The sequence below is a fragment of the Python bivittatus genome, unplaced genomic scaffold (genome assembly GCF_059951505.1).
Source record: "Python bivittatus isolate LINGU-HERP-01145 unplaced genomic scaffold, Pbiv_v1 ctg000220_np1212, whole genome shotgun sequence".
Lineage (NCBI taxonomy): Eukaryota > Metazoa > Chordata > Lepidosauria > Squamata > Pythonidae > Python > Python bivittatus.
In genome coordinates this window covers 31,449,055-31,468,425 of record NW_028277048.1, presented here as the reverse complement: position 1 = coordinate 31,468,425, position 19,371 = coordinate 31,449,055, and the positions used below count along the sequence as shown (strand labels likewise).

Sequence of the window (19,371 nt, the reverse complement as noted above, 5' to 3'; positions counted from 1 at the left end):
ATTGGGGGCTTTGGTACCCCAGTTTAGTCTGCCACTGAACCTTTTCCATGTACTTTCATCCACAGCTCCAGTTGCTAACATAAGCCTTGAAAGAGCCCCACGAGGGGACATAGAAGATGGTAAAGACCTCTTATTTTTCTGCTCTGTTGAATCAGGATCTTTCCCTGTTGAGTTCAACTTTTTTAAAGAAAATGATGGCAAATCCTTATATCAGGTAGTAGAAAAGGAAAAACTGACAGCTATTTGGCCCACTGAAAGTTTCACGAGCCAGGATGAAGGGAGTTACTTCTGCAGAGCTGACAACCAAGCAAAATCCTTTGTGGAAAGCAAGAAGATCATGGTCAAGGGTATGTCCTGCTGTTGAACACAAAAGACAAAGTCTATCAACATTGCCTTCTGTTCCTAACATGCATTGTGACATCATGACACAAGGTGTAGATGTTGTACTAGATCAGGTCGGATTTCAGCTAATACTTCCAAGAAGTGCTAAGAAAACCTTGATAACCACTTGGTTAGAATAAGAATACAAAAGAAACAAGAAAAATGTGTATTGTGCACAAGAAGATAAGGGAGAATTTTTCTGTATTTCTGAAAACGTTTTCTTTGCACAATCTCTTAGACTTTATATAATATTGCAGTTGCCATGTTGAAGCTCAGATAGGATCTTACACGAAACATGGATTACCCCAGATTTCATATGACAGCTCTTCAATATCATAGACAGGGAACGAGTAATGAAACCACTTGTACCACACCGTTGCAACACAAATACTGCCCCATATAGGCAAAAGGGTAGAACTTGCACCCTGATGTATATTTTGTCACTTTGGTGTTAGAAGCTGATGCCTATATGCCTGTAGTCACTAGGGGTGTAACATGCCAGTGGAAAGACTTTCGTGTTTTTTTCAAATCAAGCAAAGGTGCAGGGAGAATTCTATTACACTGGGGCATCATAGTCTTTATTCTGTGGCCTTGCCCCTATATTTTATCCAACTGTTAGACTAAGAAAGATCGCATGGCAGGATCTGCCTGTCTAGCTACTTCCCATAACAATTCCAGGTGCAAGCAATGGGCTGATTGGAAATAGCATTTTTAATATTTCTCTAGTGGAAACCCCAGTGATCTTCCTCTTTCTAACATGGCTGGAGTGGATTGTGACTCAGTAGAACCATTTTTGGTCACCTTGTTTTGGAGGGGAGGGCTATGGAAACCATGAAAGGGGTGCTGGTGGGCCAAACTTTTTCTACCCTAGTTTATGGCTTAACTTTGTATACAAGGTTAGCTATGCACTTAAAATAAATCCTAACTTAGTGCCATATGTGAGCCAGACATAGTAAAGAGTTGACACTGTAAAAACAGTTCCTTATGGTATAATATGCCTGAATCATGACCTATTTTTCTCTTAATTTTTAGTTGTCATGGCTTCATGGAAGAAAGGCCTTATTGTAGCCACAATCCTCCTGATTTTTCTTGCTGCTGCAGTTGCAATTATTTGGTTGAATTTTCGTTTGAAAGCAAAGGGTAAAATATATTTAAAAAATCTTTCCCTAATTCTTATTTGATTAGTGAACAGTACAGAAACCTTCTTCTGAATCTTCTGATTGTTAGAATTAATGCTACATTTCCCATATTATCTCTAACATCAGGAATGAAATGCAGCCCAACCCCACCTACCCCAATTAATTCTCTTTCTTTTTCCAAATTAAATTTGTGCTTCATTTGTCCTGCAATAGTGCTTCTGCTCAGCCTGATTAGCTGGAAATTAAAAATTTGCAAATGCACACCTAACTATAGTTGCACTAATATTTTAGTATTAATTATGGAGACATTGTGCTGCAATATGGGCAAAAACTGAAGTGAAGGAAGAATTCATTTGCAAGATAAAATGGAGAGGAGTATTTGAGCTTATGAATACACCCAATTTTCTAGCCATGAATCGTGAGTTTGAATGCCACACTAACTCTAAATATAGTTGTCTTGGTCTTCGATTAACTTCTGGGTAAACTTTGAAATTGTTATTTAAGGTTATATGTGAAATCATTCAATATGATGTGTTCAACATCATGGCTTAGAATACTCAATGTTCTCACACAATACCCAGGAAAACAATTAGCCAACCACGTTTTTATCCAATGTATTGTGTAAACCCAGCCCATATGGTGAGTTTTCCGTTCCATGTGACCCAAGAAAATTGAATTAATTAATTAAATAAGCCATGATTAAGTTAACCACAGATAGCATATTGTGGGAACTAGCACTGTGTGAACCCAGTCATTTTAGAAATCTGGGCAAATTGTGTAATTTTAAACAAACTTCATTTATACAAATTACAGATTTATATTTTTAAAAGGAAAAGAATGGTATATTTGAAGATGATATACAAAACAGTGTTCTGAAAATTCCCTTGATTTTATTAAAAATCTGTATTTGGTAGCAAACAATAATTGAAAGTATTTGCTTGGGTAGGCCATGAAAATCTTGAATAGTGCTGTTCTGTTGAAATCTCCTATTTAAAACCATGTGATTAAAGGGATTTTCAATTGTCAGTGGAAAGGATATGTACATTGCTGTTTGTACAACTGATTTTTTCTCATTAATTATAATTTTAAAGAATTCCTTTGGATTCATAACTTGACCCTCTACCCTGTTTTCACAAATGTTGTCTTGCAAGATTTTTCATAATTGCTCCATTTGCCATTTTACATAGCCATACTGTACAAATTCTACTGTTATTTCTGACAATTACAATTACAAACTACTGTATTCCTTAAGTGTTTAGAGAAAACTAACATGCATTTAGACTAAGATCCATCTGAATCTAGAGTTCTTCATATAGTATTGGAGTAACAGTATGAGAAGTAACTTTGCCTCCATGTTCATTTGTTTATATAGCTGCCTTTCTGTTTATGCACTACAACATAGTAATTTATTTTTTCCCCCCCTTGTCAAGCTAAAAACATTTCTACGGAGCTGGCTGTGTAAGTTGGATTTCAAATTGTTATTGATGATATATGTATATCTATATGTAGCCATAGATTCCTAATGCTGTTCTGTATGAATGTTTCGTTTATCTGCACAAATGGATACAACTAATTAAAGCAGAGTATGTTTTAAGAGCATTAGGAAAGTTTCTATTATGCAAATGGTCTATTGGGAGACATAGGAATATTGAATTAAAAATATTAAGTTAAGAAGGAAAAATAGAATCAGAGAGTTTCCCAATTAATTGCATTGGTACTCCTGCCCAGAAGAAAGGTGAAGAGGTAAGGAATACCTTAGAGGGCTAGAAAAGTGTCAGGAAGCAACCTCAGTAGTTACCTTTTGATAAATGAGTGTTTTGTGATTGGGCTTGTCAACCATTTTGTGGAAGAGCCTATGACATGGTCATAATATTCCCAGATAGGCTCTCCAGTTCAGAAGGATTGCCGATCTGGCATCAGAGAGGTATACAATTATATTTCTGAGATTTTTTGGAAAATCTTGAGTATAATTTGTAATGCAAATGCCTCTTCATTTCCCTTGTTTTCTTTCATTTTAGATCCAAACGAGCAACCAATTCAGTGGGTGAGAAGCTGACAACAGGACAGAATAATGAAGGAGAATTCTATTATGGTAAGGTTATTTATTTTCTCAATGCCTGTTACAGATTTGGGCACTTCCTCACAGCAGCAATAAAATGCTATCATCCAATGTGGAAACTGGCACTTCTATCTTAATCGGCCCTGGCAACAAAGCAGAATAGGGATTCGGTCTGCACCAGAACATCTCCTTTATTGCCAGCTACTGGTAGGAGAAGACCTGTGGGACTTCTGTGGTCAGGTTTCCTGTCCCATGAGTGATCATCCAAGGCAAGCAAAGTGGGGGGTAGAGAAACAGAATCAAGAGAACTGGCATCCAAGCTGCTCTTCTACCCCACTGTCTCTCTCCTCCAGTTTTTCTGCTACACTGGAAGTAGCTCTTTAACCAGCACCCATGTGGTAAAGCTGCCCATGGCTTTACCAAATAATTGGCTTCCCCTTCTTCTCTCCCTTCTTCTCCTGCTAGCCATGGGTTGGCAGAGAAGCGAGAGTGACGGCATTTTGGCACAATGGGAGAGCTTTGACCCTCCTGCTGCCCAAAGATCAGTGGCCAAGGACCAGAAGAGAGACATACCCACAGCAGTCACAGGTGGCCCTTGCCCCGGCCTTGGTACGATGCATTTCAGATGGACCAGATAGTACAGCTTGTGCTGGAAAAAGCTGGAAATCGCCACTTTAAAACTGAAGCAGATTAAGTTTAGTCTCCCTTCTTGGTGGGTCAGAGGTGAGTTAAAAATATTGTCTGTGTCTGTCCTCTAAATTCATTTGGTGGGTCATCTCCAATCTGCAATTAGCAGTTGTGCAGAAGAACCCTTTATTTTGTAATGCCAATATTGTTTTGTAATACCAACATAATGCCAACATTGCCGAGGTGATGATGATAATGACAATGACCCAGTCTAGGCCCAAGATCATTAGCCAGTCTTGGCCCAGTGTAATAGTGTTAATATAACCAAGAACACGGTTACATGTTGTTCATATGCAGTAGATGAGAGATATGATATCAAAACATGGGACAGTGGTGGGCCATTTTTTTTCTATTGATGGATACATTCATTTATAGCTGAAATAAGGAATAGGAATGATCAGAGCCTAAAGTGGATGGAAACATTCATTCTCCCCCTGAAGCTCCTTTTTGTCTTTCTATCTTCATTTTTGCAATTTAGGTTCAGGTTATAATGAAGATGGTGAAAAAAATCACATCAGTGCAAAACAGGATAATAAAGGTAATATTTATTTATTTTTATTTATTTACATATCAAATTTGTCACCGCCCATCTCATTAAAAAGCGACTCTGGGCAGTTTACAGAAGAGATAAAATCAATTAAAATACAATATAAAATATCTTAGTTTTGGTTTCAAAATACATTTTTAACTTTTCAGCTTAGTGCCTACTTGTATCCAGCTATGGGACAAACATGGCTTGGCAGCCATTTTTTTTCTACTGTGTTCCTTTGATGTTACCTTCATTTTATACTCAACCCATGCACAGTACGTTCTTAAATTGTCCTTAGCTGTAATTTTGCTAAAGCTATACTTTCCCTCTTAAGCCAAGAGCACCCATTGCAGTTTAGAGGTGTGTAAAATGTGTCATGCCTTGCTGACCATCCTTCTGCAGTCCAGTCAGGTAAAATAAACTAAACGCGAAGGGAAAAATCCTCCTAGAGGAGGTCTCTCTGTGTCGTTGCTAGAGCTGACACCAGCTTAATAGCACATAATCAGTCAATCAAGTAATCAAGGGGGGAAAAAAAGAAACTGGGAAAAAAGAAAAGTAGGTTCACAGGGACTGGCCACTAAGAAACAAAGGGGAAAAAAGAAAAAAAAATCTTTATGATATCAATACAAAATTAGTATTTAGATTTTTTTCTTTTAATCACTGTAAGGTAGGTAGTTTCTTACTGTATTATCACTGTATTAATCCTTTTGGTTGGTTGGTTGGTTGGTTGGTTGGTTGGTTGGTTGGTTGGTTGGTTAGTTATATTTCTCTAAAAAAAGTATACAAAAGTGGAGACACACATTTTGTGCTGGTGTGTTTTTTTCCCATCAAACCATGGCTTAATGTGTTGCATGAGCACCACCATATCTTATTCTGGAGGTTTACCCATCACACAAAGCTTTATGGTGTTTGCTGGAGGGAAATTTACATTTTTAGTCAGGCCTCAGCCTGGACAAATGCCTGCATTGTTTTTATAAAGTCAGTGGGAATATGATCAGCTTAAACCAAAGGCAGGCATAGGCAATCTCTCAGCTGTTTTGGAGTGCAACAGAAAGAAAAGTTTTCTTACTCTGCTTGTGGCAGGACCTGGCCTTGAGGCTCCTGAAGTGGAATATACGGAAGTAGAAGTGTCGGTGCCCGACCCTTACCGAGGTAAGGAAGATGTCAACTTGGGATACAGTGGGTCCAGAACAGCTGTGAGATGATGGTAATTCTCCAACCCCTTTCAGAAGCAGCCACAATTAGGCCTGAGTAAACAGGAAGAAACACAGCCCCTGCTTCAAGAGCCAGCAGGTCTTCCTTCTAACTTGTTTATTAATTAACAAACAAGCCTTTTATCCTATTCATTGTGACAAGATGGGCCACCTGCACTGAATCGCTAGTCTGAAAAAGTTATTAAAGCCATCCAGTTCAGTTCTGCCTTCAGCCCTCTGTAGGGCAGATTAAATCAAATGTTGGACAGGCAGACTTCTCTAATTTCCTGTTCTTTCCTTCCAACAGCTGCTTCCCAACTGGGTCTGAAAAGTTCCTTTTTCTTCCAGAGCAGAGAGGTTTTGGGGGGAGGGAAAATAAATCAGACTATGGGGCACCACCATGAGAAACAACCTCATAACTTTTCTCTTTATGCAAATAAATCCACATTAGTTTGACTTCAGAAAACTGGCTGTATAAAAGGTATCTCATCAGAAGATGTCTGTGGGCAACTGACACTTGAATAAGCTTCCCCAACCTGGTGCCCCTTAGAGGTACTACATTCTCACCTCATATATGCCATAAGGCTGCCTGGCAGCTCTGTGGATCACCTGACTATCTTGCTTCCAGAGGCTTGAGTTCTGCCATCTATGAAAGGAGTGATATCTGGGTACAGAAGGATTTTTCTCCACTGGCTAGCTTGGAGGGCAATAAGTATCATCGGTTCATACAAAACTATCCCTCACTGCCAATTTCTCCTGGCCTCCTCAAGCCCTTGTTGTAGCATTTCCATCCTGCCGTTTGTTCGATCAATGTAGGTTCAAAAAGGCTTCTGTTATTTGTCTCCCCAGTAGACAAGGAAATGGACTGGTGTGAGAGGGAACCCACCTCCATGCACTGGGGAGAATAGCAAAGGGGGTGGCAAGGACGGATATCACTTGGCCAGTTTGGAGGCAGCAAAAATGCCCCCCAATTGGTCAACCAATTTTTTTGGCATTTCTCCCAGCAGATTTGAAGGCACATCTGATAATGCCCTGAATCCAGAGTCTTAGGTACGAGTAACCTAGGCAAAACGGTGACCAGTTAATGTTAGTTTTGTATGTATGAACTTAGGAACTCAGGCCACACCCATGCAGAGCTTTTAGGGGCCTTATAAGCAGAGATGATCTCATATGATAATTTAAACAGAAATCCTTAAAAGGTTAAAAACCTTCCAAGCTGTCATGCCAGCACATTTCCTTTTTTCAACAAAACAAAACTGAATGTGTCACTTCCAGGTTGAGTATAAAGTTCCAATTTTTTTTTCTTATATGCAATCAGTTTGGTGCAGACACTTAATAATGGCATCTTGGTTGTCGTTAAAAATGTATCTTTGTACATGGCATTGTTGAAAGTGTAGGATCCTCCCATAAAATATAAATGATGAATGGGCTATGGATATGCTTTCCTTGATAAAATTAGCCTATCATTTCATGTAAGATTTGTAATGGGGAGGAAGATACAGCAGGAGCCATCTGGGTTACCTGTATTATATTTTGATCAGAAGAATAACTTGCCAGAGAATTAATTGCCTGAATTAAGGATGTTGCTTACTGAAACACATTCATAACCATCTTTCCAGAGGAGAGAAAAAATAGGAAGATATAGAAATAAATCCTGCCCACAATTGCAAGAAATAACTGACAGATCATTTCCACACAAGTGGTTTATAGCATCTTCTGGAGTCATCCAATCATTCTTCTGCAAAAATAACAACAATGAGGACAGGCTTTATATCACTTCAACACTGGTTGGGTGATGCTATGGAGATCCTAAAAGCCAAAGAAGTCACTGATGCAGAAATGACCTCTGCAGCCTAAACTATGGGTAAGTGCCTTACCCACTAGTTAGGGACTAGACAAACTAGAGAAATTATGGCCTGCCCCAGTTATACTGGAAGCAGCTATCTTGGACACCTTTCCAGCCACCTTTAATTATAATTTATTTTGGACCATTTAGAAGAAAAAAGCTTTACAAAATCCTTGGTGGCCTGATCAGAGCCAGAGCCACTGTAAATAAGGTTGGGAAGGCTTAACTTGCTCCACTGTTCTGTGCCCTTCTTTCCCACACACACATCCACAGGAAGGGTGGAAAGGAAAGGAAAGGAAAGGAAAGGAAAGGAAAGGAAAGGAAAGGAAAGGAAAGGAAAGGAAAGGAAAGGAAAGGAAAGGAAAGGAAAGGAAAGGAAAGGAAAGGAAAGGAAAACGCAAACGCAAACGCAAACACAGAGGGGGTATGGTTGGAGCAGCTCCTTTTTGTAGGTCCCCTGTAGCCTCATCTTTGTTTCTAGAGACAAAAGCAGAGGTTTAATCTTCAATTAACCTTAAGTTAACCCTTCCTACCTGATTGAAATGACACAGAGAGACCCAGGTAAGATAAGTCAACTCACAATTACTCTGGGGGTTTTGGATTTAGTTTGAACATGATCCTGGTCCAGAAATGACCTGGCTACAGGTTCACACCACACAGTAGATCATTTACTGATCTAATTAAGTCTGTCGTATGAATGCAACCTCTGTCTTTTGCCTATGGAATTGATGATACTGCAAGTTTAAATATTGAGCAGGAAAGATGTGCTGGTCCTTCTTATGAGGACTCTGCACCAGTTTGAAACTAGGACTGGGCTTCTGTCTTCCCATGATGTCTCCTGTAATCCAAAGCTGAGCCTTTTTACTTCTGACTTGGCTGTGATAAATTTGAAACTGCAATAAAAGTACTCTTTCCTTTGAAACTCTGCAACTTTCCAGAGCTTGTGGTTTCTTTCCCCCCATTTGCAGCAAACTTTGCCTCACCCCTGCTTTCCAGTTTATGAGCTTCAGCCCCCAAGCAGGTCTTTCAAGGGAAAAGATGGCATGGTGCCTTTTCATCTCTGTCCAATGTCAGTTTATTTATTTAGAAAATGTATATGGCTGTCCGTCTTAAGCAAATAACTCTGGGCGGCTAACAATTCAAAACCAATATCAAACAACAAAAAATACAATTACAAGCTAACATAAGAAATGCAAAAACTGAGGCATTTCACAAACACAGTCCCAAATGCACCTGTATCAGACTCTGCTAACAAACCAGCCCTAACACCTGATTTATATGGCCTCCCGGAAGACCAACAGGGTCAGGGGCATCCAGATATTGGGGGGGGGGGATGTCCACAGGGCAGGCACTGAAACAGAGAAGTTACATTTGCTGGGTCCCATAAGATGGCATTGCTTCACTGAGGGGCTTGGAGCAGACATAGGGCTTTAAAGGTGACAAAGTCTACTGGAAGCCAGTATAGCTTGCGCAGCAGTGGTGTTACATGGTGCATGTTAGTGCCACTGCATTCTGGACCAGTTGAAGCTTCTGAAGGCTCTCTAAAAGCAGCCTCACGTAGAGTGTGTTGCAGTCATCCATGTGGGAAGTGACTAGGGCATGAGTGATTATGAGCAGAGTCTCCTAATTCAGAAATGGGCACAACTGGTGCACCAGATGGATTTGTGCAAAGGCCCTCCTAACCATGGCTGCCACCCAGCCCTTGAGCAGGAGTTGTGTCGGCTCACCAGCAAATCAGGAGGCTTTGTTGTGGATTCCAGTGTAGAAAAAAGGTCTACCCTTATAGTAAGGACTGCTTTAAGAAATAGGTATGTTATCAACAGACAATATCAGGATTCACCCATCATTTTAACCCAAAATGTGGCTTGTTTCATGAGTGACTTAAGACTTTCCCACACTGCAGCCTTAAGTTATTTGACTCCAGCATGTAAATCAGCTTAGGAAATCCTGTCCTAGATTTCAAACCCTTCCTTTCCTTTAGCTATGGAAGAATGTTCTATCACAACCTCTGATTGGTAGATTCCATGCTTCATTGCCCCTCCTAGCTGTTTCCTCCTAGCCAGGAAAAAAAGCACCAATCACCTTCCTTTCCATGGACATGTGGGTTCCATTGCTTGAGCCTTCTTTTCTTGACTCCTCCTTATACCTTTTACTGGTGGATTGGTAGAAAAAGGAAACAGCTTCATTTCACCAGTCTTCCTACCACTGGGGCTAAAAGGGAAAACTGGCAAAACTCTTGTCAATTGATTAAAAAGCAAAAAAGAAAGAAGGGTGCTCTAAATATAAATATATGGATGCCCCAAAATACACATACTCAACATACCTCTCCATCCAATTGTATCATTACCAGGGACCCCAACATACAACATAGCAAAAGAACTTACAAAAAGGCTTGGACATCTCAGAGAGGGGAGCGAATATCCTATCAACTCCCCACTACAGTGCCTCCAGAAAATCAAATATCTAAAAATAGATGAAGGTGAAATTATGGTTTCATTCAATGTCACAGCACTCTTTACATCCATAGACCCAGAACTAGCAAAAAAAAAAAAAATCCATGGCAGCAGTACTATACAACACACCCAACCTAACCAAATACACTAAGATTAAAATACCCAGAATCATGGACCTCATCAACCTCTGCCTCACTACTTTCAGTATGAATGACAAATAGACCAACAAATCAGAGGAACATCATGGGATCACCACTCTCAGGACTCATAGCAGAGATTGTAATACAGCATCTAGAAACTCTAGTACTCCCATGCATACAACCAAAAGTATGGATCCAGTATGTAGATGACACCTTTGTCATAATAAAAAAGGAACAACTAGAGAAGACACATTGAAACAATCAACAGCATCTTCAAAGGAATAAAATTTACAAGGGAAGAAGAAAACAACACACTACCCTTCCTGGATATCCATATCAGCAGAGGAAATGATGGCAAATTAGAAACACAAGTCTGTTGAAAAACAGTCCACACTAACCAAGTGCTCCATTACCAAAATAACCCAATCTCCTGCAAGAGGAGCTGTATAAGAACATTATTCAGACAAGCACAAACATATTGCAGCAACCCAGAACACCAGAAAAAGGAAACAGATCACCTATACAACATCTTCCAACAAAATGGATACCGACACAACTTTATCAAAAAGTGCCTGACCACTCAACCCACTACAGCACAACCAACACAAGATACAAAAAGGATAACACTGCCAGACATCAGAAACATCTTAGAAACAACCAACAAACTATTACAACCACATGGCATCACCGTAGCACACGAACCAACTAAACCTCCAAAACATCTTAAGTAAACCAAAAGACCCAGTAGCCCAAGAAGAAAAAACAGGAGTCATCTACAACATACAGTGTAAAGACTCTAATAGCCACTATGTAGGACAGACTGGCAAAAGACTAGCAGAGCACATCCATGAACACCAACTAGCAGTCAGAAGGCGCAATGAAAACTCCTTAATCTCACAACACTTGGACAGATTCAACCATAGTTTCGAATGGGAAATGGTCAGCATCTCAGACGAAGCTGAATCCAAAAACACAAGGGAATACCTGGAAGCTTGACATTTAGACAAGTCAGCCACCAACAGGCACATAAACAACGTTTACATACCATTCAAAAGAGATAATAAAAAAGCTAAAAAGGAAACAAAAAGATCAGAACATCTCCTTGCCAGCAATCAACTTCCAGATAAGCAAGGTTTAACACCAGGATTAACACCAGACAAACAAGCAGTAAACAATACCCTAATCAAGGAACTACCAACTCAGACAAGCAATCAAGCAGTAAAACAACAGCCTAATCAAGGAACTGCCAAGGAGAAAAGACCCCCACCAACACTGACAGGGCAAGCTACTGTATATAAACAGAGAGCAAACCCCACTCCCTTCTAGCACTGAAGATATTACCTAGTCAGGTAATGAAATGCCTGCAAGAAAACAACCAAGCTCAGAGAACACCAAGGACTCCACAGATTTAGACTGAATCTGACAGTGTTTGCACCATTAAATATTCTAATTGTTTATGTTCAGTTTGTTAACCATTTATTTTATTTGTTATCTACTGTTCCACAACATCCTTAACTGGATCAGTGGGACAAAGGATGTTAATGTGTTTTGGGAACCCCCAAAAGGGGTGACTTGACTTGATGATCTAACAGCAAGGAGGTCAAATTTAGCCCTGCACGGGCCCAGTCTTACATAAGGTTAAGCTAACTCTCCTTGGTAAATTGTGTAGCAGTTTGCTGATTTTGGAGTCACCTTTATCTCTGTAGGCTCATCTTCATGCCCAGAGTCTTTTGGAGTGTGAGGACTAGAAGAAATCTAATAAAATAAATGTCCCATGCACCATTTTAAAGGAATATATTCTCATGACATTGCCATTTTCTCATCCCCAGCTTCCCACAGTGGCAGCTTAAAATCATCTTTTGCTGTTCCAGTTTTTCTTTCTCTCTTCTTCCAACAATGTCATGCCATACAAATGTACAGTCTATGGTGCCTCATTGACTGTGTTGGTGATGACACCGTCAGAAGCTGGGATTTGCCTAGATCCTACTGGCCATCTAAGGCTGTCATGGGCACCACTGCTTCCTTCTGGTCTCAATTGTCCATGGCCATTTTGGAGTGTTCTGAAAATCACCAGGCTGACAGGTCAGTGGAGTGGAGGAAGGGTGTGGGATGAAGCAAGAGGGAGGTCCCCCATCCTGCTTCACACACCACCACTTCTCTGCTCTGTCGAACTGTCACCCAGCTATTTCTGGAGACAGGGAACCAGGCCATTGTAAACAGGACAGTGGCGCAGAATTGAACTGCCATTACTGACAAATGTGGTATGGCTCTATCCCCTTAGTAAGACACTGTTTCCAATTGGCAGTAATAGCTGCTTTTTCTGAAAGTCTATTGATTTAAGCAGATGTTCAAAATGCATACAGGCAGCAGACAGTAACTAATTCTGTACTGATTTATTTTCCAGCTCCTGTAACAAATAATGAGACAGTTTATACTGAAATCAGAAAAGCTATTCATGGTAAGTAAACAAATGGGGAAAAAATTAGATACAAAAGTTAAGTATCTTTGTGTGGTACTTTTACATATATATACTGTATTTTTTAAAGAAAGAAGAAAGCAAAAATAATGAATTCATAGATTGCAAACTCATACCAGACATAATGAATATTCTTGGAAATAACTCATTATTTTCTGTGGAATTTAAGTTCTGAATATACATCTCCATAAGATTCTTCTGTTGGCAAATTATAGGAGATCAACAAAGGCGTATAACTTTGCTGAGAGTAAATCCCATGAATGGGAGTTACTTCTGAGTAGTCATAAACTCAGGGATTACTGTGCAGGCAATTATTAAACTTGTCATCAACATCATGCTGACGGTATGTCTCAGTACATCCTTAAAGACATACCCTGTCTTATTCCTGTTGCATTATTATTTCCCCATCTGAATAAACTTCTCCAAAGTTCCTTGTATGCAGTCATTTAAGCTTGATGGCATAATAGTTTATGGTTTAAAAGCTTTCCTTGCTTCTCAAACAATAGAAACACCTCATTGTTGCTTTCTATTTCTTTTTTTCTCTCTCTCTCTTCTTATGATGGTCCATATGTTGCTGAGCACCCTCGGGTGCCACGAACCTTGTCTTTTCACTGTCCTGTGGAGGTTGGGCCACACAATGGATTGATTATGTGCCATCAACTCTTAGCAACCACACAGATAGATTTTTTCCATGATGATCTGTCCCTAACCTGGTCTTTCAAGTCTTTGAGCAGTGCACCCATCACTCCTGTAACTGAGTCCATTGACCTTGCTGCTGGTCACCCTCTACTTCTCTTTCCTTCCACCTTGCCCAGCATTATAGCCTTCTCCAGAGAGTTGGGTCTTCGCATAATGTGTCCAAAGTAGGATAATTTGAATCGGGTTGTTTGCGCCTCAAGTGAGAACTGTGGGTTGATTTCTTCAATGATCCATTTGTTTGTTTTCTCATAATTACTATTTCTCAGGTACAGAACTTATTTTTATTTAGGGATGAATGGCAACCATTCGTTAATTTGCACAGGAAATAGTGCACATTAATTTGTACATCCTTGGCAAATATACAATTTATTTTCCAAAATGTGGGATGATCATCATTACCTCTATGTTAATAATATAACTAAAATGTTTTATTCTGAGCTTTTCCTTTTTTTTTTTTTTTATGGGAAGGCTTTTTAACCAGATTGAAGTTTAAACTTTTGGGGATATTATTGTTAGTGCTGTTTTACTGAACTTTATCTTTTATAGTTTGGAAAACTGTTCTGGAAAAAATGCATATACTAAAAAAAAGACTCCTGAAATATAGGAATGGAAATATAGAAGGTCTTAAGGAATAAGCTGATCTCTCACTCGCTTGCTCTCTTCTATACTCTGTTTATGCTCCAGTCCTAATATTATCTTGGGATAATATTCTAGGGACCTTAGAAAAGATCATCCTCCTAGCTTCTAGAAGAGTTTTTTGCAACTCTTATGGTGCACCGATGTTGGTGGGAGGGAGGGGGGATAGATCAGAGAGCAGACATTTGGTGCACTATGAAATGAAAAGTCTTTTCAATCTATAAACATGCCCGATGTAAAGGTAGAGTGACATCAGCTGGGAGTTAGTATTAATGTTTCCATTTCTTAGAATGCAAAACTATTCCCTAGGGTGAGGGAACATTTTGTGCAACAATTCTCTTTATGGAAAATTTATACTAAAGAAAATTTCTCTGTTACCTACTTCATCAACTTAAATGAGTTTGTGGAGGGCATGCATTACTTCAAATCTTTTAAAATCAATACTTTGTTTGTTGTAGGGAAGGAAGTCCAATGAAATGTCATTTGATTAAAAATGTGCTCTAGATTTGATTGGTGAGAAGCACCCCTTAATCTGGCGTTCCACCTTCTCTCTTGCACATATCCGGCTGCAGCTTCAGTTATTTTTGGAAACATAGTAAGAATGTATTGTTCTAATTACATCTGTTTTTCCTGTGGGATACACAGGAAAAGTGTTTCAAATAGATAAGCAGGACATCACACAACAGTAAAAGCAGATTGGAAGTTTATTATGTTACTTATTGAAACCTAACTGTGTTGACTTTATTTATGGAGATAGTTCATAATGGTATTTATATAAAAACACACATTCCACCCATACAGGAGATGCAACAAAATGGGGAGGTGGGGAAATATCTTGGCCTATGAACTCCATTTAGAAGTCTTCCAGCTCCACTAATTTCTGCCATCCGTTAATGCAAAGCAGGGGAATGGGTGGCCTTCTGGATGGTACTGAACTAACCATTCCCAGCAGTCTCAAGCAGCATGGTCAATGCTGATGCTGACAGGGACATCTGGAAGGATTCCACCCCCATTTCACTCATAATTGAAAAATGTACTTATTTTATTTGTTACATTTACATTATGCCTTTCAATAGAAAAGAACTGTGCCTTTCCACCAAGAGGTCAAGATGGTCAAGGTAGTTCTCCTTCAGTTCCTACAACAACAATAATGTGGGCTCAATTAGAGATGGTGATTGGCCCACTTAGTGAGCTTCCATGGCTCAGATTGGATTCGAACCTGGTTTTCCCAGGATTCGAACCTGGGTCTCCCACTCCTAGTCCAATACTGTAATTACTGCACCAATGCTACACTGACATTAGAGTTATGGAGATATGCAGGAAGAGGTTTGGTTCCTAGAGGAACACCATGACCAGAGAAAATGTTATGTCATTATTATTATTTATTGTAAAAATTAATTTTCTCTACCAAATAGTTTTCTTTACATTATTTTCTCAGGCGCAAACATGGTGCCAGGATGCATTCCCCAAATGTTGCCCCTAAATTTTAATTTTTAATGTAATTGAAGGGGGAAATTATAACATGCATGGGGAATCATTTAGTAATCTTCATTTTAATTAAACTGCCACTACGTTTATTTTAGTTTTTGTCTTGCCCATCTGACTTCTTTGGAATCTATGGCCCGTATAACAGGAGGAGCCCCCGTCTCCTCCCTCATCAAATTTCTTCCGTTGTGCACTTCACTCTACTTATGAAACTTTTCTTTCTCTCTGCTGGGTGATAGAGATGACTATGTTGTGTGTGTGGTCTTTTGTTGTGCCTTGAATATTGCCCACTTGTATTTGAACGTTTGTTATAATGGAAGAATGTAATTGACTGCGAACATTACTTCATTCTATTAGGCATTGTCCAAGTAAGATCTCTCTCTGTTTCTCTCTCGGCTTGCTGTTTGAAGACGCTTATTTTATGTCCTGCTTTATACTATTTAGTTGATTGTTGTACTTTAAAGCTATGTACTACCTTGGATATATTCCTGTATTGCAAAAAAAAATCAGGGTACTTGTTCATTATCTTATAAATTTGATGGGCTCTTCATATTATAATGAAGAAAAGCACTGCTCAGGTCTCTCAAAATTAATATGCACATCTAGTGCTGGGGATTGTGCTGTTTGCATCTTGTTGTTTAGTAGCCACAAAACCCCCTAGGTGTTGATAATTGAGTGACAGTATCTAGAAGCCAAGAGGAGAAAAAGTCAGCACATCACTGGCACAAACCAATAAGAAGTCAAGGAAAAGATCCAGAATGAAACCCATGGTTTGAAGAAGGTTTCTTTTCCCTAGAATTGTAGAGATGGAGGTGGCCACAAGGATCATCTAGCTCAACCCTCTGCAATGTGCAGAGAAACCCTCCTAGAGAGGTGGCTTTCCAGCGTCTCCTTAAAAGCCACCAGAGATGAAGAAACCTGTATAGGTAGGCTACTCCACTGTTGTGTAGATCTTATTCAGAAAGTTTTTCCTGGTATTTAAATAAAATCAAGTTAGGTGCAACTTATACCTTTTATTTTTGGTCCTGGTTTCTGTGACCATGGAAAATAGCTCATGACCGTTAACATGGCTATTACGTCTCCTAAGTCTTTTCTTCACATTGAACATCCTAAGTTCCTTCTGCCTGTCCTCATAGGGTGTTTCCTCAGGGATCTTTCTTATCCATGTTACTGTCCTCTGAGCCCTCTCCAACCTGTCAATATCCTTCTGGAAATGTGCTGAGAATTGTACACAGTTCTCTGGGTGTGGTCTCAGCAGTGCCAAGTTGAAGGGAACAATGTCATACCTGTTTTTGATACACTGATTCTTTTCTTGAATCATCTGTCACGTAGCATTATTCCTTATGTCACCTATGCCAGAACATTTCTGTTATAACCAACACAACCTTGGTTATTGCCTATAATGTTTTCCCAAAATTATATATTTATTTCATTTATATTTTGTTTCCTACTGATCTCTTTCGCCTCCATTTTGCCCGTCTTCCACAGCCAACTATCTATGTGCAACTATGTCTGCCAGTTTAAAAACACCCTTCATGAACTGATAAAGTACATTTTGGTCCAGAGATATTATGTTCATCATCTTAAAAAAATTTTGCTATAAAACTAGCCTGCCTGCCCACCCCAGGTTGTTCTAATCAACAATCTACTGATTTGTGCTTTGCGCTGGAAGAATGACTCAGTTTCTAGGCGGCAGTTTTAGTGTCGCGACAGGAAGAGCTCAGCTCAACATATTGCCACCCACAACATTCTGTGGAAAAACAAATATTCTCCGCAGCATGAGAAAGCCTCACAGCATTTTACAGAGCTCTAGAAACTTGTCATGCCAATTTCCTGCCTCCAAAGTCCAGACCTCCAAAGGATGGTCTTATATGAGCTGAGATCCTTCCTAGCAAATACCAACCTAGTCTGGAATTTCATGAAAATGTTAAACATCATTTTAAAAATACTAGGGTTGGATAATTTGCCTGGACCTGGACATAGCATCATGGATCAGTGATGTCCAAAACAAAAAGACCTTCATATGCACTTTGCTCATGGCTTTATATATGTTTGGATTCACATTTTTGCAGGAGCCTTTTTAGTGCTAATATGCTGATCCAACCTTTAAGCATGTCTTGAATGCATTTGCAAAACAGTTGGCTATTCCAATGTACCTTTGTTAACATTGCAAGTCTAAATTAGAAAGTCCTTTCTTTTGAACAGAAGAGTTGCAATTACTACATTATTTTCTTATGAAATAAATAATTGGAAACATAATATGTCTATGTACGTAGTTAATGACAATGCTGGTGCTACAGGTAGTCCTCAGTTAATGATTGCCCTGTTTAGCAACCGTTCAACGGTGTTGAAAAAGTAACTTTACGATTGGTCTTCCCACTTCCCATTTATAACCGTCACAGCGTTCCTGCAGTCATGTGATCGAGATTCAGGTGTTTCGCAACTGTCGCAGTGTCCCATGGTCATGTGATCGCCATTTGTGCGCTTCACAGCTGGCTTCTGACAAGCAGAGTCAATGGGGAAGCCTGCAGTAAAATCACAGGATATCTCACTTAATGACTGGGGCAGAAGTGAGGTTGTAAGTCAGTCGTGGTCATGTGTTGTCTTGCTTAGCGACAGTGTTGCCGGTCCCAATTGGGGCCATTAAGCAAGGACTAGCTGTATATCAGACTTACAGCCAGAGAACTGCCTGATTCATTCAAAGCCTCTGCTTGAGCCCCCACTGGACGGGTTTTTTGATTTGTCCTTGAACTGCTTATGATCTCTTTTTTGTAAGAGATTTTTTTTACTTTTTAACTGCAAGCTGCCTAGAATCCTTGGGAGTTGGGGGGCCTATAAATTGTATGTATAAATAAATAAATAAATAAATAAATAAATAAATAAATAAATAAATAAATGTGATTAGATAAATTCAACCCCTCCACTCATTTCCTTTTTTCAATATAAATTTTTAAAGATGAATTGACTATAGAGGTCCCTTTTGGCAAGATTCTAGTCCAAGTTGACTACTGCACTCTACTTCCTTTCCACAAATAACCCAGAGACAGGCAGTGCGGCGTACTGTGTGTATTTCTGTTTCAACCTAGGTGACTATTTAACATTTAAAACCTACCCACCAGTTAAATCAACTACAACTAGAAGTGTCATTATCACAAACACAATTCAGTATAGAAAGTATAAATCATGCTGTGAAATTCATAAACTCTTGTGGGATGTGGACTTGTTTAAATTTTACAGTTTAGCTGAGAAGTCCTTCAAAACATCATGATTTCAAAGCAGGCAAGTGCTTTGCCACTTCAGAATGGGACTCATGGGGCTTAAGTTTGGCTAGTTTGGGCCTAGTTATATAAGAGTGCTAATTGCCTGTCTGGGAAAAAGTGTTTGGTTTCGAAACTCCGATGTTCAGCAGCAACCTGTATAAGAGCAGTCCGTAAATTGAATCAGCTCCTAAGGTACAGTATGGGCATCCTGAAATCAAATGAAAGAATAGGAATGTCCAGTTCTCAGTATGACACTCTGTTCTCCGCAAAAGAATGGCAATGCTCACTCCCCCAGGCAAGATGTGTTTGTTCAAAAGTAAGTTCTTTCTGGGGACGCGGTGGCGCAGCGGCTTAATGACGCTGAAAGTTGCCGGCCAGAAATGGCTGA

General features: G+C 39.5%; 1 protein-coding gene across 1 annotated transcript in view; it reads left to right on the top strand.

Annotated features, from left to right (window-relative positions):
* Positions 1–19,371, top strand: part of PECAM1 (platelet and endothelial cell adhesion molecule 1) — a 56,982-nt gene that overhangs the window by 25,892 nt on the left and 11,719 nt on the right. Inside the window, exons 8-14 of the mRNA XM_007431345.3 lie at positions 66–347; positions 1,414–1,521; positions 2,951–2,978; positions 3,539–3,612; positions 4,745–4,804; positions 5,879–5,947; positions 12,832–12,885. Coding sequence (XP_007431407.2) covers positions 66–347; positions 1,414–1,521; positions 2,951–2,978; positions 3,539–3,612; positions 4,745–4,804; positions 5,879–5,947; positions 12,832–12,885 — 675 coding nt within the window. The remainder of the gene's footprint in view (positions 1–65; positions 348–1,413; positions 1,522–2,950; positions 2,979–3,538; positions 3,613–4,744; positions 4,805–5,878; positions 5,948–12,831; positions 12,886–19,371) is intronic.